The sequence below is a fragment of the Corvus moneduloides genome, chromosome 24 (genome assembly GCF_009650955.1).
Source record: "Corvus moneduloides isolate bCorMon1 chromosome 24, bCorMon1.pri, whole genome shotgun sequence".
In the NCBI taxonomy this organism is placed as follows: Eukaryota; Metazoa; Chordata; class Aves; order Passeriformes; family Corvidae; genus Corvus; species Corvus moneduloides.
In genome coordinates this window covers 3998693-4023473 of record NC_045499.1, presented here as the reverse complement: position 1 = coordinate 4023473, position 24781 = coordinate 3998693, and the positions used below count along the sequence as shown (strand labels likewise).

The 24781-nt window shown below is 48.7% G+C and overlaps 1 protein-coding gene across 1 annotated transcript; it reads right to left on the bottom strand.

Moving 5' to 3' along the window:
- Positions 1–2182: 2182 nt before the first annotated feature.
- On the bottom strand, positions 2183–24521 carry NUDT3 (nudix hydrolase 3). Its single transcript, XM_032133496.1, has 5 exons — positions 24180–24521; positions 13344–13454; positions 6011–6055; positions 5304–5388; positions 2183–4590 (listed from the first exon to the last, which is right to left on the bottom strand). Exons 1-5 carry the CDS (start codon positions 24276–24278, stop codon positions 4421–4423), a joined length of 510 nt encoding a protein of 169 aa, XP_031989387.1. The 5' UTR covers positions 24279–24521; the 3' UTR covers positions 2183–4420.
- Positions 24522–24781: the final 260 nt, after the last annotated feature.

Sequence of the window (24781 nt, the reverse complement as noted above, 5' to 3'; positions counted from 1 at the left end):
TTGTGGCCACACAAGGGAAAAAGCAACACTTGCAGATTCCAATCCCTTTTCGTTTTTCCCTTTACAGAGTTTGCTTTAAGGCACATTCCAGCTCAGGCTGAATGAGTGCTCCACAGGAGAGTAGGGAAGAGCTCACAGCATCCATCTACACAGGAACAGAGCTGGTGGGAAAGCTGATCCTGCCATTCATTCCAGCTCCCACCAAACCCAGCTCCCACCTTGCCCCCAGCACCAGGGCAGACAGCAGGAAGTTTGGGGGGCCCTGATGTGCAGCCCTCAGGCTCTGCTCCCTTCCTCTGCTTATTCCCAGAACACCTCCACCTGGCTGAGCTGGAAGCAGACCAACCTGAGGAGATTGTCACCGTGTCCCCTCCCTGCTGTCACTGCCTCGGTCCTTGGGGTTTTACAGCCCGAAGTTTAATGTGTTTTCAATTTGAAAAAAAATCTTTTTAGTTTGCACAGTGGCTGTTAACTCCACATCCAGGGAATGTTCTGCCTAATGTTGTACCTGGAGAGGTGAATGCCAATGGCTCAGAATTCCCAGTGCCACGGCAGTTCTGAGCCAGGGTGTGCTGGCCCTGCTGACCATACTGAGTGTGGACAGCTCGGCCAGTGCTGCTGGGAACTGGCAACACTGCCCTGAGATAGGGGAGGCACAGCTGTGACACTGAGGTTCCAACAAACCACTCAAACAATCCATCTTTGGGAAGCCACCAGAGGTACTTTAACATCACTGAATTCCAGATTTCAGGGAGAATGGGTAAAACCCCTCCCTTCTTTCACTCTTCTCTCCCAGGAAAAGGCAGCACCTCCCAGGCCCAGCAGTGGCCCAGCCAGGCAGCACTCACCACACAGCAGGGAAATCCCCCAATCCCCACCTGGGCTTACTCTGAACTGCAAAAGGGTTCTTCCCTTTGAAATGTGCCTTTGAACAACCTCAGTGTGAGCAAAGTCACATCTGAAACCCAAACCTGCCCAACAGCAACCACCTCAGCCAGGTGCTCTGTGGTTCCTGCCACACACGATTTCCAAGCTGCGAATAACCAAAGAACCAAAATCCCTTTTCCACAACAACAAATCCTTGTCTGGGAGACACTCCCCAAAGCCAGAGCCACACAATTCCAGCTCTGCTGAGTTTCATTACACTCAGCTCTCTCTGCAGAGGGACGTCCATCTGCCTCTTAAGTTTTACACATCAGGTAAGACCACCAGAGAGATTTGGAATCTGACAAATCCTCCTGGAAGGATCCAGCAGCACTTGGACACACAGGTATTCCAGGGGTGTCTTCCTTTTCTCCTGCTCCCATGCTGGAGTCACCAAACTGGTGCAGAGTTCCCTTGCCCCTCACTGGTGTAGCAAGAGTGGGGCGTCCTTGGACAATGACCACAGGAATGAAAAGCAGCAAGGGAAGAAGGGACCCCATTAGCGACATCACTGTGCCCCTAAGGAGCTGCAGACGGACCCCCAGGGCCCAGAGGTGATGAAAAGCAGCAGCCCCTCACCTGTGCCCCACTCATACCCCAAACCAGAATTGCAGACCTGCCATGATGGGGGGACCAAACAACTGCTGCACCTCGCTGGCTGTCTGGGGACATCCTGTGTCATACCCACCTCCCAGCAGTGCCCAGAGAGCACAGCCAGGCTGAGAGCCAGCTAGGAACTGCTCCCATGGGATGCTGAGACACTGCTCCACATAAGGTTCAGGCCAGCTGAGGTTAAGAATTCCGCTATCCATCGCTACCAGCTCGGAACAGCACCAGTTCTAGCACGGCTGGGAGCCCCAGGCTCATCCCCTGGGATTCGGCACACTCAGGACAGTGGCCCCAGCAGTGAGACTGAGCAGCACCGTCCGGGCTGCAGAACCAGAGCCATGCTCCCAGCAGCTCCCCTGTTCCTCACACAGACAGGGCGACTTGTCAGTCCCAAACCAATTAACACCAGTTTAGATAAAACCACTCCAGCTGCTGGGGTTGCAGCTGTACCAGCTCTAGAGAGAACCTCAGATGCTGAGGAAGATGGGAATTGTGTGGTGCAGGGAGAGGTTCAGGGAGCACAGGGCTAAGGCCTGGTCTGAAATTTGCATCTCTTCAATCAAGGCTATTCCTGCCCCAGGAGCCATTTCCAGTTACAAGGCATAACATCAGCCACTCCGTGGTAACAGCATCAATCCATGCCACATTAGAACACTTTCTTGGCACAATTTATTTTTTCTGACCCAAACAAATAAGCCATTAGCAAGTCATTAACAATATTCTACCCTAAATTGTCAGTTTAACAGCCCTGTAAAAACATTTTTAGTTTAAAAACAAAAGTGTGCATGCTGCTGATATTAAAACTGCAGTTACTCTTTCTGGAGTACCAGCTGTTTTGTTGCAAAGCATTTCCAACATACTAATCTGTACAGTAGAGACCAAGACTCGTCGAAGGCAGTAGACGGCTGTGTCAGGTGCCTCGCAGGGCGCGGGGACAGCGACTCTGGGAATTTCTTGGACACTTCCAGACAGAATATTCAAGCCCTTTTGAGAGTTTGGTTCAGGCTGACCAGCACATAGTGAGAAAGGATTGTACATTCGTCTCTAAGTTGAAGTGAGCTGAACTGGTGTAATTTAGGCTCAATTCCAGATGCTTGGGTTTGAGCTACTCCTTGAATAATGGGCTGTTCCTTACTCGTGGTTTTCCATGTCAGCGATCACTGGCACTACTTTTGGCCTTGCTACTCCACACCGATGAAAGCAGGGAGAACAAGGAAAGGAACAGAAGAGGATCTTAAAATGAACAGCTTCTTGCCAAAACAGCAAGGATACCATTCCCCCTTGTCCCAGGCTCCATGGATATTTCTATCAGATTTTCATATTGTAAGCGCTTCTCAGAGAAAGCTCCAGAACAGTGAGTGTTTATTAGAATATTTTTTGTTAAATAAAGAGCAGGAAAAAAAAAAAAGGAAAAAAAAGTACTGCAGATTTAATTTCACATCTTGGCTCTGCTCTGACAAAGGAGAAGTTACTGAGCTCAGCAACCACTTCTTGTCCCAAGCCAGGGATTAATTAATGCCCCTCCCAAAACTTGTACCTGCCCCAACCCACCCCCCAACCCCAACCTTTCCCATTTTATTTCCCAACTAGACAACACTGTTGGCAAATCAAGACAGCATGAAACGTACAGCAAGAAAACAACAAACCCCCGTGTGAAGTGTGCCAACGCATCGGGGAGCTCTCCTGTGCTGCTCCCCCGGAATGCTGCCGGAGGCAGCTGTACCTCGCACGGAGGGCACACTCCGAGCACGCTGCACAGTGCGACCCTAAGTGCTGCAGAACCACAGGACAAGAGACCGAACACCTGAATTTTCCCCCCAGGACTTCTCTTCAGGGATACGCGCGTGGTTCTCCGAGCGCGGCAGCAACACTCGGTGAGCACGAGCCGACGCTTCAGCACAAATCCCAAGTCTCCAGTTGAGCACGGCGTAAGGCATGTGGACAAGAGAGACACGAGCAGGACGCAGCGGGAGCAGGGGACAGCATTGGTGAGCCACACTCCAGTTTGTCCGTCTGACCCCTCTGCAGCCCGATTCCCACCGCAGCCGACGCGATCCGGGTGCTGTCGCAGTGCTGCTGAGGCTGTTTGGTTTTGGCCAACGGTTCCAGACCAGCTCCTTGTGGTTTCACTCGGATGGAAACGCAGAAACATTGGGAAGCTGTCGGAGAAGCCGTAGGGATGTCTGCAGGGATGTCTGCAGGTGATTCGAACTCTGCCCTCAACTTCAAGAGTCACTGCACTAAATCGGGAGATACTGGATGGGGAGTAAACTGGCCCAGCCACTAGCACTGTCACAGAATGTGTGTTTTTAAAAAACAGAACAAAAGGCAAACAGATTAATTATGAACCCTTCTTTGCAGAAGCAGACCAGGATTAAAAAAAAAAAATTCCCACGAAATTAAAATGTTAGATCCTCCATCTAAAAAAAAATTTATACAGATGTGCTGCAAGTGATACCCACATGGGTCTGAGCAGCACCTTACAGTACAGACTAAGACTTGAAGAGCTGATCTCACATTGGAAGTCTTCTATTAAAAAAAAAAAAAAAAAAAAAAGTGGCTCTGGCTGGGGTGACACGAAGGGGACACTTGGGACACTTCAGAGCATGAGGCAGAGGCGGGGCTGGCAGCGGAGTACCAGGAAAGGGGCACTTCATGCACAAAATCTATTTTACAAAATACAGATCCAAAAACAAAAAAGCAAAAAAAGCCAACAAAGAAAAAAAAAAAATCCCACCTTGCACTAAATCGCAGCACTCTGAACACTTGCTCTGCCCCAGGCGGCTGCCCATGCCTGGTGTGAGGGAGGAGGCATGGAAACGGGGAGGGGAGGGAAATCCAGGTCTCAGTCTGCTTTTGGGAATTGCCCTCGCAGGGACGTCGTCAGTCATCTGATGTCAGACACGGAGCTCTCGGAGTACGGCGTGGTCATGACCGGGGTGCCGTTGTTGGCCAGACAGCCTTGCCTCAAGGTTTCAAAATACGAGGCCTGCACTGGTTTATGATACTGCAGAACTTTTATGGCATCTTCTATCTTAAACCATTCCCTTTTCCTTCCTGGGGACAAAGAGAGAAATCAGTAGATGCAACCTAACAATGTTCTCTGATCTCAAGGGCCTCCCCATCCCCAGGGACAGGTGTTTGTTTAGGGCAGCACATCCCATCTTGCATTTCTTAATTTAAAAAAACATTATTTTGCTATTTCTGCTATTTCCATTCAAGCCAGATGCTCATTTTAAGGCAACTCACAACACACACACCAAGCACCAGCCAATTTCCATCAGTTTGCAAGTAGACTTCAGTTTCCTGTGGACAGCTCTCAGTTCTTACTCTTCCCATAAAGACCCTGAGGAGAGTCATGTTCCATTTGCTGCAGTGCAATCACAAACCTTGTGGCAACAACAGGTTCATTTCCATTTGGGAATCCAATTCAAATGCAACGATTTCAAAGATAACAGGGAATGATTAACCCACATGTATTTCCTCTAGTCTCAGACAGGACAGTTCTTCATGCTCTTTGCTTGGTACCTTCCAGTGGAAGAATTAAACACAGAATTGCTGCAGAGGCAGCTGGACACTTACTTGGCTTCTCCTGGGCCACAGAGGTAACAAAAGCATCAATTTCACCACAAATTATTTTCCCAAGCAACCAAAGGACACACCTCTGCCACTTTTCCCAATGACACTCACACAGATTCCAGGTCCCAGAGGGATGCTGAGCTGACTTGTGGTTTGTTTCCATCAGTTAATGCAGCAAGCACCAAGCTTACCAATATTGACCGAGTCCTCCCAGTCCTCCAACACTTCGGTGACGATGAGTACGTAAACATAGGTCCTGTGCTTCCTGTCCCGGTTCTGGAAGGCAAAGGGGACACAGTAACAACCAAGCTCCCACAGCAACAACAAACCTTTTCAGGCAGGGGGGCACTGGGCAATTGCAAACTGCCCACCTTGGGTGCAGCTCCTCCCACATCAAAGCTTGTTCGTAGCTGCTAAAAACTGTTGTGTTTTAAATGTGAGATGGTCTGAAAGCGTTAATACGGACACCCAAAAGTGTAGTTCCTGATCTGTGGAGCAGTGCTTTGTGGACTGATGCGCTTACAAATTAGTTCTTCAGCTGGGAAGATTTTTACCTATTTCACATGAAAGAGTCAGTGACAGAACAACAGCAAGAAGAGCCGTGTCCGGTACCTGCTGACTGCCAGGTGTGGCTGTGAGTGCTAAAAATGAAGGGGGACCCCACTCCCCAGCTTTTGGCAGCCCCGAGAATATTCAGTCACACCAGTTATCACCAGTGACTTCACTGAAGCGCCCACTGCAAACACCAGAACTGCTGAGCAGGTGTGTTTTTATTTACCAGGGACTTTGAAGTTTGCACCAAACCAGCACCCACTCACCCCACAACCCTGTAGAGCCATTGTTACTCCAAGACGATTTTTTGCAACAAAATTTCACAGCGCCCACGTCTGAAACTTACCTCAAAAATTCCCACTAATCTTCCTAACGTCCCTTTCACTCCAGCCTAGGGAAGTTAAAAGAGAAAAGAAACATGCTTTAACAACAGCTCAGTATGTGTTTCCTACTTGTTGAGCAGGACCGGCTCCTTTAGGACAGGAAGTGAACACTCGAAAATTCTGCTAATCTTAAACCAACACAGTCACAAGACAAGCAGCAGAAATTTATCCCAAGCACTCAACATCCAAGCATTCCCAGGATTTTTTTTCTTGTTTCCCTACATTCAAACAATTTTGAATTCAATCTGGAGGAAGAAGAAATATTTGAGGAGTTACTCCTTGCATAACAATACACTCCTCGTGACCACAATCTCCTCTGCAGGTTATTACAGCCTGAGCACGGGGAACATTGGCTTTGGGGTTTAGCAGTTTTACCCCTTCAAAGTCAGAGTTTAAGGAAATAAAGTATGTGTAAAGCATCCACTTACACTCCAAGAGCAACGTGATAGCTCCCAGGTATTTCAGGGGTGTCCTGCACACACTTGAAACAAGCCAATAAAAGCACCAAATGCTGTGATGTGGCCCCGGCAGCAGGCACAAGAGGGGTTTGGACATAACACAAAGGACAGATCCATGCTGAAATAAAGCTCTTGAATCAAGCAGAGACACAAATCAAGAGATCTAAGCAACAGTTTCGTCTATTTGAGTACTACTGAGGATGTACCACTCCATCACATTTGGTGTCCCTTTTGGTACCTCTCTGCTGGCTCATTTCCCGCCCTCCTCAGCTCTCCGTGCAAAATCCGAGCCCACTCTTCTGCCCTTGCTTTATATTCCCTCCTTTTTATGACTGTAAATAGTTGGAACTCAAGTGCTACAGACAAGATGAGATCTTGCTCCATGATTTAACAGGTCTGAACCAACCCACGCAGCCTGGCACACGACCCAGCCACAACTGGGAGGTAGAGTCGGCTCCGTCTCCAGCAGCTGGAACACATCCCATGAACAGCCCAGGGAAATTGTGCCTCTTGCAGATGAGAGACAGAGATCTGATTATGCCAGACTTCTCTTTTTTTAAAAAAAGATGTTTGGGTCACATTAATGATAAGACAAATTCTCTGTCCTGCTGACCAGCTGCTGCACAGTCTCATGTTGTCAGAAAGGAAGAATTTTCTTTAATGAGATGATTTTCCTGGTTAAGTTCCAGCCTACTGCATGAACAGGCACCAAACAATCCAGCCAGAGCACACCTCACTCCTGCTTCCAACAGGAGCTGATGTGGAACTGCCCCAGGAGCAAAGGGGCTGGAGCTCCCTCACTACAAGCAGTCACAGAAATCTATAAATCCTTTCGGTAACGCACTCACTGAGCTCCACTTCTAGGAAGTGAATAGATCAATCTTTTATTTCATTTTTGGACTCAGGCTTTATTGTCTCACCAGTACTTCTGATATCCTGCTTAGCCCAGAGGTGCCCCACTGACTGTGACCCCAGGGGCTATTTCTGGAGCACAGCAGCAATTCCATGAAGGAGCAGCAATTCCATGAAGGTCGGTGCCCATGTGCGCAGGACGGGCCGGGCAGAGCCGGCCTGACCTTTGCGGGCGAGCGATTCCACCTCCTCTGCCAACCCTGCTGACCTGGGCTCAGCCTTCTCTGAAGGCATCTGGAATGCAAATGCTTCAAATGCATTTCCCTCAAGGAACTCCTTCAGCACTGGGATGTATTTTTAGCTAAGCCGTGTTCAACAGGCAGCAGCAACACAGGGAGGAACTGGAGGCTTCCACCTTCACAACATACGGACATGAATGCATTAAAAGGTAAAGCATAATCAAATATTTCTGAAAAATAACTGTCTTAAGCCAGTTCTTTGCTGGTTCCTGGAAAATGCTGTTGAATTTCTGCTCTCCTTACCTGTAGGCACTGAATCAAAAGCCAGGGATGCTGTTGTGATGGTTTAGTGAACTCTCAAGTCTGAATAGAAATAAATCTATCTCCAGGCAACTGGCCAGCCTGGAGATGAAGGATGAATTCTGCTCAACCAACCTCCCAGGCAGTTTATCCCAGCTCTAGAACTGTGTTGGAAGTAGCAGAGGGAGGTGGGGAGCCCTTCCTTCTGTGCTGGTAGAGACGATGGAAATAACACTGTCTGCAAACCAGGATCTTCCTGCTCTGTCCTGCCTGGTCTTATTTGCCCAAAAAGGCACAAAAAACGATACCAAGACAAACATGTCCTGTAGAAAAATCATGTTGAATTATCATCAGACAACTTGAGAAAGCTCTAAGCTTTGCTTCACGCACAAACTTCTCATGTGCAGTTGTAAATGGTGACATAAAAGAATGATTCGGTTCAAAAAAGCACTGGGCTGATTTTATAAAGCAAGTTCTTACTAAAGCCTGCAAAACACATCAGTCACTGCTCCTGGGGGCCAATGCCTCTCTCAGTCCATTTTCCAGGTACAGTGGATTTTAAAGACAACACACAGGACACCCAACACCAACAGGATTGTCATACACCTGTTTTTGATAAATTCCCACACCAACAGGAGACTTGGTCTCGGTACAATGGAACCGACAACCATGCAAGTGGAATTCACAGTCTCACACAAATTTCTAACGCAGAAGTTGCCCAAGACCTATGAGAAAATAACCTATAGCTGTTATCACTAACAAGTCAAGCTTGGTAGCCAGCAAGACAATTGCCAGGCTCCTCCCTGGGCAAGCTCCCCATCTCTCCATTTCATATAGGCCAAGAAAATTTTCTTGGAGTGTTAAAGCACAGTCCCAGGCTCACCCAGGACTGCAGCAGGGTCTAAATCTTAATTTGCAGCAGATGACTCAGGAATTTTCTCCTCGATAGTAAATGGATTGAGAATGCTGTGCCCTCCCGGGCCAGAACAGTGAGTGAGGCAGAGGCAGCACAATTGATTTTGTACCCCTCTAAGCACTGGAAGTGCTGCACAGGGAGCCCGTGCTGCAATCCTCAAAGTACATGGAGAATCCTAGGAGGATCCTAGGAGGATGTTACTGAACCCATCAACAGGGGTTGGACAGCACCAGCACCAACTGTTCCAACTGCAGGTGTGGAAACAAAGCAAGGCAATCACACGACAGGATTCCCTGGGAGAGGCACGCTCAGGTACAACAGAGGACACACAGAGCTGGCAAAAGGAGCTTTTTCCCTGCTCTGCTGATCTAAATCAGTGTCCAGGGTCCAGGGGAGGAGGAAAAGGCAGCTCTGGCAAGAGCACATCAGCCACAGACACTGCCAGAGCCAGCTGCCTGACCAGCACACACTTCAAACCCCCACCGCACCCAGAGGGGTGGGCTGGGAGCTCAGGACAAGGAACAAAAACACGGAGGAAATGAAGCTTTACTAGTTCTGCTGCTCTTGGAACAACTTGTTTTAATAAAGAAAAATTACTGAAGACATCCAAGAACAGCAGGTTCAGGTTTCAAAGCTGAAAATAAGTTGGGGTCAGATGCAAAAAGCAGCCTGCAGCAACACCATCTGTTCCTCGGGACAGCTTTTATTTCCTTCCATCTGAGCTAAGGAAAATGTGGGTTGGAATTTCAGCTATTTTACTTTGCTCTATTAGGCTCAAAGCCTGCATCTACTACAGATTACTGCTGGGCAAGAGGACTGTGGTGGAACACCCAAATCTTTGCTCTAAGACCTGCACTACTGAAGGTGCAAATCTCACCCAGAAGGGCTGGGGACATGTTTGAAGGATGCTGATTCCAGGCCAGCTGGGCAAACTCTGCCGTCTCAGAGAGAGTCAGACGCATTCATCTAATTCTGTACTGTATGACACCTTTATTTGCTTCTACACTTGTGAAAGAGAAATGAAATTCCATGTCAGAATGAAGAACTTTCAGACACTGTACTCGTTTTTGTGAAGTTCGAGTACCCAGGGTTAAGGGACAGTGACTTTGAGCCACCACTTGCACTGGGTATGACCAACTAGGAGGAGTTCAAGGCCATCATCTTATCATTCATCTTTAAAAACAATCTTCCTATTTTAGCACTGAAAGATATCGATATCTGTGTTCTAAATCACTAACAAAATACATGAAACAGGAAAGATTATCTATAAGGTATGTTTAGAAGAGAGGAAAAAATAGTTCCAGCAACCAGATCAAAGTACTGCCACGATGGACTATTCTTGATATTGGCACCAATTGCCTGTTTGATCACAGATCAAGCACAGCTTATCTGGCTTTTGACTCCCATGAAGAAAGCACAACTAACGCTCCTGCAATGCTATAAAATTTGACATTTACTAAGTATTTAAAGGTCAGGATGTGAAGAATGCTCTAAGTGAAAAATGAACTGGTGCTGAGTTTCACAGATGAGTGTGAAGGCTTTTTTCAAAGTCACTCTATAATAAGTTTAAGGCACCATGATGTTCATCAGTTGCTCACACTTATAAAAACCCCTTATTCCTAAGCAAAAAACACACTCCATGAGCACCAACACCTGTTTGAAAAGGGCACACACCTTCCAGAAGGTGAACTTTAGAATGCACATGGAGCTCCCAGCTCTGTAGGACTGACTCCAGCACTTCTCAACAACCTGTCAGAAATAAGAAGGTTTTTTCTGAAGAGGCTGCTCTGACCCAGAGCTGCTGTGTGTCTACTGTCACTCTGCCACAAACAATGCCCAATTACTCCAGTCACTTCCAATTTCATGCAGACAACAGCAAGCATGACAAGTGTTGGTACCTGTCTATGTTAATACTTGTGCTGGTGCAGACTCATACAGATAAAGACTACCTCAAACTAGGACAAGGACTTGAACCGGGACAGAGGGATCACAGCCTTCACTCAGAATCAACATTTCATTTTTGGAACAGGAAGAGGGAAAAGTTAGATAACTTTAGATGACAATTATTCCAGCAATAATGTTGATAAACCCAAACACACACACACACAGTAAAATTAAAACAGTGAATGCAGAAATTAAAATGTTCATTTTGGGAAGAATATTTTGAAAAAAATGCACACCAGGCAAAAGAGAATGAACTGAGAAGGGACAGCCTATTGTCATCCTCAAAGCCACAAGCAATGGGAAGGGTCACAAGTCCTTACAGCTCTTCCAACCGGCTCTTATTAAAAATGGGAAAAGGCATACCAAAGTCAAGGAAAGAAACCCCACACATTTCTCCCACAGCTTTGAGCAGCATTGCTCATTGACATGGGGAAAACTGGGTTTTCCCTCTCCCAGCTTGAGCAGCAAACTGGAACTGCTCAGCTAAGCTGTGTCCCCACAAGTGACAGACACGGCTGTCCCAGGAGAGAAGCAAAAACATCAAACCTACTCAGAAATCAGCCTCAGCTCCAACTGACCCCAAAACACATGGAAGGGAGAGCAAGGGCTCCCAGCAGCCTCCTGAAACCCTTCCTGCCAAACCAATAGCATGAACTGGGCAGCTGGGTGCTCCTGTCCTTCCCAACACTCCTGCTGTGCTCCAACAACATCCCCCCTGCACGAAGCAAACAGTTCCTGGAGCCCGAGGCCAGGGATGTGGGGGATAATTCTGTGTGCAGATCACCAGCAGCACGGGAGCACAGCCCATCTGGGGAAGGCCTTGCACCCCTACAGCTCTGCCAGCACCACTGGCAGCTGCAGGGCGCTCACACCAGACAGATCTGTGTCAGCTCCTTCACCTGCACCACCCAGGGCTGCAGGTGCCCAGGTGATTCACGGGTGCTCCCAGCGCTCCGAGCTGCCGCCGCTCCCTGTTGGGAGCCGCTGGGCAGAGGTGCCTCGCTGAGCAGAACTCACCCCTGCCAGGCTGCCAGGGCTTGAGTTACACTGGCAGTGGGCACCGCTCCACGTGAGCAGGGAACACCAGCCGAGGAGCGGGATTATCTCAGCCAGCCCAAACCAGTTCCTGCGCTGCCGGAGCCATGCCAGGGCTCCCTTCCAGGCAGCGCTGTCATGGAAAGAGCGCGGCTCTCCCAGGGCGCTGCTGCCCGTGCAGGGAGCGTCCCTGCACATTTATTTTAAGGGTTGAGAGGCGAAGCTCTGCACCTCCTGAATGAACCCTGGGCTTCTGTATCAAATCACTTCATTATTAATAACGCTTGGGCTGAAAAGCAGGACTCTGCAGCTATAAATATTTCTATTGTTCTGGTTACACTCACTTTGGCTTGTAAAGTGGTTGAAAGGTTGCCGAGTTACTGGAAAAGCAGGAGCTGGGCTACAAGCTAGAAATAAAATTTGCAAGCAACAATTCTCAGTATTAGAGGGACCTAAAGACACTTAAAAAAATAAACTTTGACTGTATAATCTCTTTCTGATACACTGCTAGATTATAAAAACATCCGAAGAGAAACACACAACTCGAGATCTGCCGTATTAGGTTAGTCCAGCAGTACAAACATTCAGAGTTTTGTTAGACAGCAGCAGGTACTTCCAAATAATTCAGGAAGAAACCTGCATGTACCAGACAATTCAATAAAGCAGCGACAGGAGAAGCTTCCTCCCAAGTCCCATCAATTAGCTCTTGATTCCTGTTCTGCACAGAGCACAAAGATTTATAACCCTCTTAAAAGCATTTTTAATCCTGCCTTATGTAACTGTGAACCTACTTGGTCATTCCATCCATAATTATGCAGTCGTTTCTGAACCCAAGCATCTCCCCAGCTGGTTAATATTCAGAAGCAAATTCTAAAGACATGTTTTACATACACTGCAGTCAACTGCCATTTGCTGCCTTTACACTTCTTATGAAGAAAAAAATTGTTCTTCCAGCTTTAAGAGAAAAATATGCCTTCTCCCTACAGCCCACTGATGTGTGTTTGATCTGCTATTTGATCTCCTTCCTGAAACAGCTTCATGCAAAAAGGAAAAAAAAACCAAACCAAGCAACCAACCCATGCACACTTTAGGAATTGCTGCTGGTAACTTATGGCCAATTTCACTTATTCACATAAACCTCACCATGTGTTCTAAACCAAAACATACTGAGGTCCCTATATTTGGAGTGCTTCTAGTGGCTCATAAGGGTTTATTTCTACCTTCTACCCAAGTACTAGGCAGGTCCACAAAGGCACAGCTGAATTTTGAGTTCTCTTGCAGAGAAAACGAAGCAATCATCACATATACATTGAAGTGACTAAAGCTGAACTTTATTTTCAGTTAAAGGTATCAGCCAAGGACAAGTTCATTCCAACAGAGAGGTTTAATTACATTCCCATGTTCTCTTTATTTAGGACTCCATTTTTCTCCCACGTGGGATGGGGATATCACCAGCGACCCAACCTCACTCTCCACCTCAAGGAGAAGGAGGAAGAGTGATGAAAACAAACCCACAGAACCCGGGCTAACAGTGCAGGGTGAAGCCACTCACCTCTTCACAGACCTCACGCACGGCGGCCACGCCGGGCTCCTCCTCAGGCTCCATGCCACCCCCGGGGACAATCCATCGGTCCGGATGGCGACTACTGCTCACCAGCAGCACCTGTGGAGAGCAGAGCACAGCTGATGGGGCACCCCCAATGCTCCCTTTCAGGGCCCAGCTGAAGGGCAGAGATTGTCTTTGTGCCTCACACACCCCCAGACATGACCCACCCAAGGCGAGGCCTTGCCAATACTCGCTCTTCCCTCAGCCCCATCCAGACAGCCATGGAAATTCCATGAGCACTGACACCAAGGCACTCCCACGCTCCGTGTTGCTTCAGTCACTGCCTCTCCCTGCTCTGATGCATTGTAGGAAAAGCTGCCCTTGCACACCAAAACACTCGTTTGCACTGGACACAGCATCACTCACAGTGTGAGTTCACTGCAGAGTCCTCACAGCTTGGCATGCACCTCAGGCAACAAGAGAAATGCCCAGATGCTGCTCAGCACCTTCACCCCAGCTCTGCAGCCAGCACTGGGCTACTTTCGGTTTAGAGGAGGTTGTTCAATGAGGTATAAGCAAAATAAAAGCCTATATTAAACCTATTAAACTTAAAACCCCCTAGGAAAGGGCTGCACAGAAGGACAGACTTTTGTGAATGAGAAAAACGGTTCAACCTTCCTCCCAGGAGGGATTTGCCATACACATGCTTTGTGGCAGTTTTTTGTGAAACACATTTTATTCCAGTGCAATTCTGCTCTGTACAAGTTCAGGTTCTGACTTGCCACCTCCCAGCAAGACAAACTCTAACTAACACTCTCAACTGGCTACAGACTGTCCCAAAGAACAGCGAGACACTGTGCTTATTAAATCGACTTGCAATACATCCATGAGCAGAGATGGAAACTAAAAACAAAACTAATACTGTTGTCCAGCTCTCTATACAAAGCTCGTTCATTAGAGTCATCCTGTTGTACTTCATCATTTCACTGGCACAAAGCTTGGAGCCAAAGAGACTTGCTCCAGAAACTTTCCAGCATACCAGTCCAATTAGGTTCCAGGCCAGCTGTAACAGTGTCAGACATTTGGGAGTTACACTGCAGAGACACTGAAATCCCAGGCTTTACTGGGGAAACAGTGAGCTGCCAGTAGGATATGAAAAGATTCGCACTAATTATCAAAAGCAATCTACCTACAGAACTCAAAATTAAATTTCCAAAACAAAAACAAGTACAAGATTTCCAGACTTTCCCACAGTTTTTGGTTTATCTTGAAAATTCTCATCTGCCAACTGACCAAACTCATACTGGAAACAAATGAAGCTGCAAGGGCCACCGCAGTTCCACAGTTCCAAGTGGGATGGTCCCTGCCTGTCCTGTCCTCTGGCCAGGCTATGACAGAACAGCACCTACTTTACAGTGACATCCTGAGTGTTTGGCCCTCTCCAAGAGGAAGGCAGAATTCCTTTCCCCCAGGCATCCAGTCCATGTAAAGCACCACCAGAAAGCCATGCCTAAATAGGGAATGTAAACTTCATTCATCCTCAGAGCCCTCGGGACAGCAGCCAGTCCCTGCCAGGCCATCCCTAGCCACCTCAGTTTGCCACTGTGCCTCTTCCTAGCACAGTACTTGACTTCTACTCCATCCTCACTCATCGTCCAGAAGAGTTTGGACTCTAATTCCTGACTCCAGGTCAGCTGGTGATTCCAAGGACAAAGCTGAAAGAGCAGGAACAGCCACTTCAAGTGCACCTTTGCTGCCCGGTAAGGAAGCACCAGCTCTGCCACTTCCCATTGCAATTCAGAGCTCCAGCTCAAGGCAGGGAAAAAAAGTGGAAAAATATTTTTTAAAGCTGCAGAACGAGATCTTTGAAACTCAGCACAGCAAACCTCACACCCCTGAACTCCTGCCACCTTCCAGGCGTGAGAACAAGGATCTGCTGTGGAACCCTGGACACAGACTGCTCCAGGAAACCTGCTCGGGCTGAGACAATGCCTCAGCAACACATCAGGAGGAACTTTTGGGTGTAAACAACGGTTTGAGGCAAAGTAAATTAACTTCAGCTGCTCTGGCAGTTGAGCATTTTCTGAATAGAATTAACATGAACAACCGTTGCTGGGAAGGAAAAACCTGTCATTCTCACACTTTTATGTAATCAGACTATTTCCTGTTTAATAAAAAGGAAATCCCATCAAGAGAGAGCAGGAAACAAGCCCTACAAGGTCATTCTTTTAAAATAACTTCAAACAGGATATTGCTACCAATGAGCTCTCCCAAGACAAAGGGGCTGAGTTCCAAACAAGGGGGAGACATTGCTGTGTTGGGAAAAAAAATCACACTTCCAACACCAGTCCCGTATCCCGATACATGCATTCAGAGGGATCAAGGAAAAGGTTGTCATCATCCAAATCCCAGAAAGGTTTGGGGTGGAAGGGACCTTAAAGCCCATCTCATTCCATCCCCTGCTACCTTCCAGTAGACCAGCCCAGGGTACAGGCGGCTTTTTGGCTCATTAACTTCTTTATTACATAAATAACTTTTATTTAAATACATTTTGAAGTAGTTAATTTAATCTAAATAGCCATCAAAAGTACAACAAAATTTACTTATTTTATTTTTTTTAATCAGGCTAGAACACATAAGAAGGGTGGAAATTTCCATTTTATCCCTGCCAGGCAACTGTGTTTAAGATGGCTACTGAGACTCTTGGCCTGCCAGGGATTTTGGAGTTGGATTTTGAAGCCACGTCTTGAAGACTTTTTGGAAAAGCATTTGCAGGTAACACGTCACATGGCCAAGTTGTGTTTTCCAGGATTTCAAAGACAATTATGTCATTTCAAAGCAGGGAAGTGAGCAACACAAGCCTGTCTGGCAAGGCAGGAGGTGGCCCTGCTGAAACTTTCACACACAATCCCCCACAAAAGAGAAAGTTTAGAAAAACAAGCCAAGTTTGAAGTGTGCAGCAGGGGCTCGAAGCAGAGCCTCATGGCAAGGACCTTCAAAGCTGCACACAACAAACAAATCCAAACAAACCTGAGCAGGACTAACCCCGCCTGGAGGAGACAGGAAACACACCAAGACATCTAAGGCTGCCCAGACAGCCACATGGAATAAGGAGCTCCATGGGAAAAGGGGAAAAGAGTTTGTCCCTGGGATAAATCCTGGGCATCCCCGATACACAGTGCTGACTTTAAAACAACCCAGTTACACACAAACCTACTGTATCCACATGGAGGGGTTTTCCTGGATTTTTTTTCACAGGAATAATGGGGCTCTGCAAAGCAAAAACTGGGCAACCAGTATCAGGCAGAGAATTAACTCCCCATTTGTGAAACAGAGGCAGAGGGATTCCCAGGTTCTTCCATGCTGTGGTGGATTTAAACAACAACCACCACCCATAAATAAAACCAGAGCAGCAACACCATAAGGAAAAGGATTCCTCGAAAGAGGCTCCACAGCAGCATTTGAGCAGATGAAAAGGGCCATGGCCCTGTGAGAAGCTGGGCTGCAGTGTGAGTAGAAAATGAGCTGAGAACCTTCCAGACCCCCAGGAAAAGCCAGTGCTATCCACCTGTGCCAGCCGGGGCCCGGCAAGCTGGCAGCCAGCACAGGGAACAGCAGGCAAGATGTTAAATCCGGGGTCTGGCCCAGCAGCCTCCTGCTGCCAGGAGCCGATCCATAGCTGCTGGCTCCTGACACAGCCTCTGCACTGCCTTACAGGCTTCCTCTCAATATTTTCAGACTTTCCCTCAATATTGACATGCTTCCTATGAATACTGTCGTGCTTTCTATCAACATTAAGCCATAAATCACATTGTTTGCACAGCAACTGAAGCACAAACCTCCCGGCATTGCAACTCATTTCCCACTCCAGCATCATTTATCAGAGCACAGCCTGCAAGGAAACGCTGCCGCAGAGGCTGCAGGAGCTGGGAGGAGAAGATGGCTGACTGCAAGGCTTTTGCTGTACGATCTGCCTTTGTCTCAAAGTTTCAGTTTAAAACAAGTGTGTTCTCAGGAGCTGAGCTGTGCTCCCATGTGCCCCATGGCCAGGCAGATCCCAGAGCTGGCGCTGTGTCCAGCGTAACAAACACCTTGGATGCTTCGCTCAAAATCAACAAACATTCTCCCAATCCCCAAATATCATTACCGAAATGCTTTTCTACCTGACAAAAGTGAGATGTTCATTTGACCACACCAAACAACCTTTAAGCCCTGTGACCAGCAAGGGGGGAGAACTGGAGGAGCAGGGAGGAGAAGAGGGACACTGCTGTCACCAAAGCTGTGCAAAATTAATCTCATTTCCCCGGCAGCAACAGGGCCTCCCCCACAAATCACGTGTTTTGCCAAACTGCAAAGGCAGGAGGGCCCCAGGGCACACGCCAGGGCTTACGGGAGGGCTTCTCCCACCCTCTTGCTATTCCAGGCACGTTCCGGAGCTCGCACATGGCAGGAGTGAGTCCAGCCCGTGGTCAGCAGGGCTACAGCCGGCCCTGCACCTGGCAGGGTCAGCAGCTGGGACCACAACACACACTCTCAACAGCCACAGAAATCCCTCCTCTGACCATAACAGCCTGTCCTGCCAGGAGCATTCCTGTTCCTCAACAGGATACGTTTCCTTAGACAAGTGTTATTTTTGCACACACACCTGCACCACGCTCCGTGGGATAATGGGATTTAACCTACAACATGGTACCCAGGAACTGAAGGTGGGAAATTCATGGCAGGACGCGCAAAGGGGAAGGGATTCGTGCTACAGAACTTGACAGAAGTAAAGCACAAGTTTTGGAATGGGAGCAAGAGGTGAACTGGAAGAAGTTCAAGTCATTCCAAGTGCTTGGATCACACCTACAGTCCTATAACCAGAGAGGAAAAAATACAGCAGATTCTGTTGGTTTTTAGGCTGCTGGTTAGAATAACAATAATAAATCACCACGTACCGCGCTGCTGCTCTGGCTCCAGAACTCCACGGGTCCTGTTACTGCTACTGCAGCGCTCCTGCGACTTCAGAGCCACTGCCTGCTCCTACCAGGGAGGAACACGATCCCAAGTCCTCCCCCTCCAGTGAAATTATGGTTTAGATAACCACAAAAATTATCTGCAACATGCCTTCCCAGGCTTTGGGAGCAGCTGAACTGCCTGCAGCAGAGGCCGCTGCTTTCAGAAGCCAAGGGCTGATAAGGGGCACTCCCAGAGAGAGACCCCAAACCCCAGAACCTATTTCTGCCTGTCAAAACCAGTTTGGTGACCACTCAGTGCTTACACAACTTGTCCAGGCGAACCTTTTCCAGAAGGAATACTGGCTTGTAAAGTGCCTTTTTGAATAAGGGAGGAAAAAAAGGCAATGAAGGGGTATTTGGGCTTTTTACAGAGCCCAAATGACTCTCGTTGTCAGCAGCTGCACGCTTTTCTGATTAACCACCCTACTCAGGAAATACAGCACACTCAAGCTCTTAGGAAGCTGCTCAAATACAAGTAGTTAATTCTACACACAGCATCAATATATGTCACCAGCATGAGGAGAAGCAATCCCTGAAACATCTGACAAAAATCTACCCAGCAGGTAATCGTATCTCTCCAAATTTCACAGGTTAATGTGAAATTTCTGAGAACAGAGTCAGTGTGCAATATCCAGTAGCAGAGACAGGAATTCTGAAACAAATACACAAAATTTGAGAGATCCTTAACTGGTTCTGTGCAGTCAGTCACTCAGTTGGGCTGAAAAAGAACAAGTGCTTAAAGAAACAGAGGCCCAGCTTCCCATTGGATGTCATCTACGGCATTTCCACATGGATGTTTGCTATTTGTAAGGTAGAACTGAGTTCATTAATTTTGCTCTATCCAAGCAAACCAGGAGAACTCTCCTTATTTTAAAAGAAGGTAAAATTCCAAGCACATCATTGGGGTTTTTTTGACTAAGAAGGGAAAGAGCTGTTTTTCCAGACTGTGGGAGACCCTCCATGGAAAGACTAAGTCCCCTGGCAGCAGTCCCTGCTGGGTGCACCCCCAAATGCTGGTACCTGTCTCCACACTGCAGGAGTTTGTCTGAAGGGTGCTGAGATGAACCAAGTCAGGCAACTGGATGCGAGGGTTTTTTCTAAAAAAAAAAGTGGGGGGGGGCACAGAACACAGAGTGAGGAGAAAAAGGTAGGAAAACCAGCTCCTAGCCAAGCAGTAAATGGATCTGAGGTGGAAGAGATTGCACAGCAGTGTTCTGCAGAGAACAGACACAGCCACCACTGTTGGGTCCTTCTCCACAGACCAAGGGTGGAGCACACCCTCTTTCCATATTCATCACTTTTCCCTGAGCTGCAGCAGAACAAAACTGAGTCAATTCTTCAGTTTCACAACAGCTTGCTGAGCTTCCAGTAAATGAAGTGAAAATTTAACAATTTTCATTCTTTTGTTGTTTGGGAAAGTACAAGAGACTGTGGAATCGCTTGTAAAACTGTTTAGTGACAGCTGCTTTTGTGGGAAGGCAAAACACTTTTTAAGATGAAAGACAGGTCTTGCAGAGGTTTATCCATGCTCCTGCTCTTGGAGAGCACAATCTACAGTTCTACACAATCTACAGGGCTGAGAGAGACAGGAGAAGCACAGGCAAGAGATCCACTTCCAAGCTGCTCCTTATCCCCCTGGAGATGCAGTAACAGGTTAGCAGCAGACCAGGAGAATTTTATTTGGGTTCAACCACAACCCTTTTATGCAGCAGATGGGAGCACACGGCCAAGCCCAGCCATCAGAACAGGGATTCTGAGAGTGTATTCCACGGAAAGCAGGATGATCATATGATGCTGGATTCGCTTACATCCCAACAGCGAAGCACTCAGAGTGGTTTTAGCTGTTGTTGGTTTACACTGGGGCCAAGGCACAGGGGACAGCCCAGGAGCACCGCGTGATCCCCACCACACTCGGCGGGTTCCAATCCCAGCTCTGCTGCGTTACATCACAGCTGGAGTAAAACCGGCCCAGGAGAGGCCAGAAGGAAAAGAAAAAAAGGTTCGTTTGCATTCCAATGGCTTTCCCAGGGGCCACCCGGCCCAGCTCTCCCCGTGACCGAAGGGCTCGGCGCGTGCCAGGGCACCGGCCCCTGGGTGAAACCTCTCTTCTCCCAGCTCCATTCAGGCCTCATTCACCGCTCAGAAAAGATTCTTCCAGAGGCATTTTCTCCAAAAAAAAAAGTCTTTAAAAATGCCCGTGGTTAACGAGCAGCTTGTCCTTTCACAGACACAATGTGGGCATGTTCAAACCCGCCGCTGCCCCAGCCGCGGACCCACGGCCCAGCGGTGCCTCTTTATTCCTGTCGAACGCCACCCGGAGCACGGCTCCATCTGCTGCGGCACACTGAGGCATGAGGGGCATTTTCTGGGATGTTTCCTCATGAAAACAGCTGGTCTGCACAAAAAATATGTGTGTTATGTAAAAATAACACCCTGATGGCAATGCTGAGGGGCAGGGACATCCCAAGCAATGAACGCACTGATTGATTCCAGAGGTAGCGCAGGACTCGGGAGCTCTCCCTCCACATTCTCCTTCCACAGTTCTGCAAATATCCCGGGAGTTCACTCCATGTGAAAAGATGGGAATAGCAAAGTCCTGGTGTCTGGCTGCTGGAAGGTCCTTTGAAGTCTGTTCCCACTCTTTGAATGAATCCCGTTGCTGCCCTGGCTCTCCCTGTTGCCCAAGGATTGTTGGGAAACCACACACAATTTGGGGGGTTGCCACAATGCCCAAAAAATGTATTTATTTTCTCCATTTGAGATTCATGTTGAAATGAATTCTCCCTCTGCTGCTTTTTAAAGGAATATGTAACAAAGGCATCTTTTCAGCCAATGCTTGGTCTTACAAAAACGTTCCAGAGCTTTTTTCATGCCCAAAAGTAGCGGCTTCCAAATGCAATGCAGAGACAATGTGCGACCTCCAGCAGCATAGGGAAAAAATAAATCACTTAAAAACTAAAAAAGAATGAAGTATTTCTCTGTTAAGACTCTTTATTTGCAAATGTAACACCAAACCAAGGACATGGTGTTTTATCAATCTCTGGGGATCGCTAAGATTTCAAAGAAAAATACATCAGTGAACTGAAGTGTCAGGGGGAAACACCTAAACAGAAGAAAGTAGCCTCCTCTGTAAGTATAAACAGAATTCTTTTATTTTTTCTTGTTCACTGACAAACTTTTTTATTTCAAGAACTAATGAGGGGTTAGAAACAGGAAAAAAAATGTGTTTTTTGAATTCATAGCAGGAAATGAAGAAAGACAAGAGCAAAGTTCTACTGTCTCTAAAGCATTTAAAAGACACAGTAATGAGAAACAGCCAGTCTTAGGAAAAATCCTACTTTAATATAGAAAGTTTAATTTATTTATCAAAACATGCTTCTTTTCTTCTCTCTTTTTTTCCAACACTAAGCTTTTAATAGATCTTTAATGTACATACTTTGGCTCTGGCTCTTTCTCTCCTCCTTGGAGACACCTTTTAAATAGATCTCAATTTCCATTTGAATAGAAGCAATCAATAATAAAATACGTCAGTAACATTAAAAAGTATTATTGTCCAAGAGCAAACCATTAAAACTTTCACAGCCATTTACAACTCTGTACTTAAACGTTTACAGGCAACACCTTGTTTGCTATCAAAAAAGTGCAAGTAGCAGTGAGTGGGCACCAGTCAACTTCTCTTGAAGTCTATTTAAAAGCCAACAAATCAGAATTAACCCAAGAAATAATTAGAAAGGAAAATTTATAAGGTGTCCTGTTAGCTGATTTCACTCATTGACAGAAGTTTAACTTCAATGCCTTTTGGCCAAGGCCAGGTGCAGGATCTGAGCACAGAGTCCGTCCCAGTGGGGTTAATTCTGCGGGATTGGGTAAAAACTTCCCCAGATGTATTTGTGACAAGCCCTCTTCCTGGGCAGCTCCCAGAGCAGGAGCATAACAGATGGGAACAGAGGATGCAGATTCAGCTTGGGGTGCAACTCACAGGTACCACACACAGCCCTTCAAAGGCTCCCAGATCAGAACCGTCCTTCCCTGCCTCACTCCTGCTGCGGCTCCTCACTTGCAGCACACACACGGCACATCCCGAGGAAACCCACTCCAGCCCAGCCTGCAGCACTTCCACAGCACCCAGTGCTCCCTCCCCGAGGTGTCCCAGGGCAGCACAGCCACTGCCAGCTGCCACTGGGAGCTCAGGGACGAGGCCACCAACAGCGACCACAGGGACAACACGGCGCTCACCCAGAACCTCCACTGCCCCGCACACAAAAACCTTCCCAGAGCTTACAGACCCCTGGGAATGACCCGGCACAACCAGCACAGGGAGCCAGCTCCCTCAAATCCTGCCTGAAACCAGAAACAGATTGTTCTACTCCAGCTCTTACCTAGAAACTAGAGCCTGAATGAGTTTACATTCAATCCACTGTAGGTGGAGACCACAGCAGAGACACAACCGACATAAAAGTGGTTTTAAATCTCAGCCTGACACCAGCCTGACAGCTGAGCCTGCTGGAAGCATCTGTCCCATGCCAGCATGCCTCTGGAACGAGTTCACTTTCCTCCTTCAACCTCTTGGGTCAGCACTGTGACACTGCCCCACAGCCTGGTGTCCCAGCACAGTGAGGGCTCTGACAGCTGTCATTAACACACCTCGATGTCCCCAGCACCACGAGGGCTCTGTCACCAGCTCCCACGGGCCGGAGGAATCAGCTGGAGCCTGTACAGCACTGCAGGCTGAGGTGTGTTAAAATAAAACTCACAACCAGTCACATGCTGATTGCCTCAGACACCTGTCAAAAGTACTTTTCTACCCTCAACCACACTGCAGTCACACATGGCCAAGCCTCCACCTCTTGAGAAGAGCCTGCAAACTGCCCTACTAATGGTGTAAAATGGCATCAAGGCACTCCAACGCCCTCACCCACCCGTGCTGAGCACCCCCAGCATCATCACACAAACAATGATGTTCTTCTTCATGGTCAGTCCATAAATTTCCTGGAAGCCCGTGGGAAGGATCAGCTACACTGAATGCCGCACCAACACTGCTGTCATTTCAGACCATTTCTGCTGAAATGCTGACACTCCTCATCACGCCAGCACAGCTACAAAGGGCTTGTGCAGCCTCGTTCACGTTAAATAATAACTGGATGTATGCTAATTGCCTTTCCTCCAGTGAACTGTCTGCATTCCCTTCCGATTTCCTGTAGCTACAAATATGATAATGAGGAGAACAAAGACTTTAGCACAGCCACTCGGGCACAGCAAATGCAGTGGAGTGTGTACGCCCGGCTCCGGCAGCAGCAGCAGAAGGGAACCTGCAGCCTTGCTGCTCTGAGCGCCCCGAGCCCACCTTCAGGAGGTGTCAATAAAGACTCGTGTAAAATCGCACATCGCAGCGAAGTTTCTCTTTGTAACTTCCCGGACAATGCAGCCCCTTAGCAACGCGGCCGCTCTGAAACCAACCAATCCACCTTTAATTCCCACTTCCTCCCAAGCTCTCTGGACAGCAACTTCTGGCACTCCATCAGTCCCCTTTTATCCCAGTTTCTTTTTATAAATCCAAGGTCAGGTTTCCTCTCCCATCTCATGTGATGTGCTGGACTGAAGTTCTGCCAGCGTGGTCGGTCCCCTCGGCTGCCAAACCCCCTGCCGCGCTCCCCTCAGCCTGTCCCGCCGCCCACCGGGCATCTCCGCGGCTCCAGCGGAGAGGAATAACCAAGTGGGAAGCACCAACTCTCCCAGCGACGCTGAACTGCGCTTATTAAAAATAAAACCCCGCTCGGACCGAGTCCCCCTACCCCGGCCGGCTCGGGGGTCCCGGGCCTGCCCGCGCCCCCGGCCCGGCCCTCACCTCCTCCTCGCTCTCGCTGCGGAAGCACAGGCAGGCCGCCCGCTTCTTGTAGCCGTCCCCGTCGTAGGTGCGCGTCTGGTTGGACTTGAGCTTCATCATCCTCCGCTCCGGGGGTGGCGGGGCCGGAGGACGCGCGGCCCGGAGGGCGGGGGCGGGCGAGACCCGCCGGGCGGCGAAGGACAGGGAGGCGCGGGGGGACCGCCTGCCCACGACAGTCTCTCTCTGGGTCTCGCTTTGTGGGTCTCGCTACGCGCTGCCGCCCTTCGCCCGCCTCACCCCTGCCGTCACTCCCGGCCGCGCCGCCGCTGCCGCCCGCGCTCCGGCCACCGCCGACGACGACCGCGCCGCCATCTTGGGGCTCGCTACGCAAACGGCGTAGGGCCGCCGGGCGGGGAGGCGGCGCTGCCCCTCCGGCCTGACGGCGCGCTCGCTACGCAAAGGGCGCAGCACGGCTTCCAGAATCGCTCCCCCCGCGCAGGCGGCGCCGCCACGCCCCCGCCCCGGCTCTCGCGCTCTGCGCCATTGGCTCAGGCCGCGTTCGGGAATAGGGCGGGCGGCGCGGAGCGGCGGCGGCGGCGGGCGCACGGCCTTACGCAAACGGC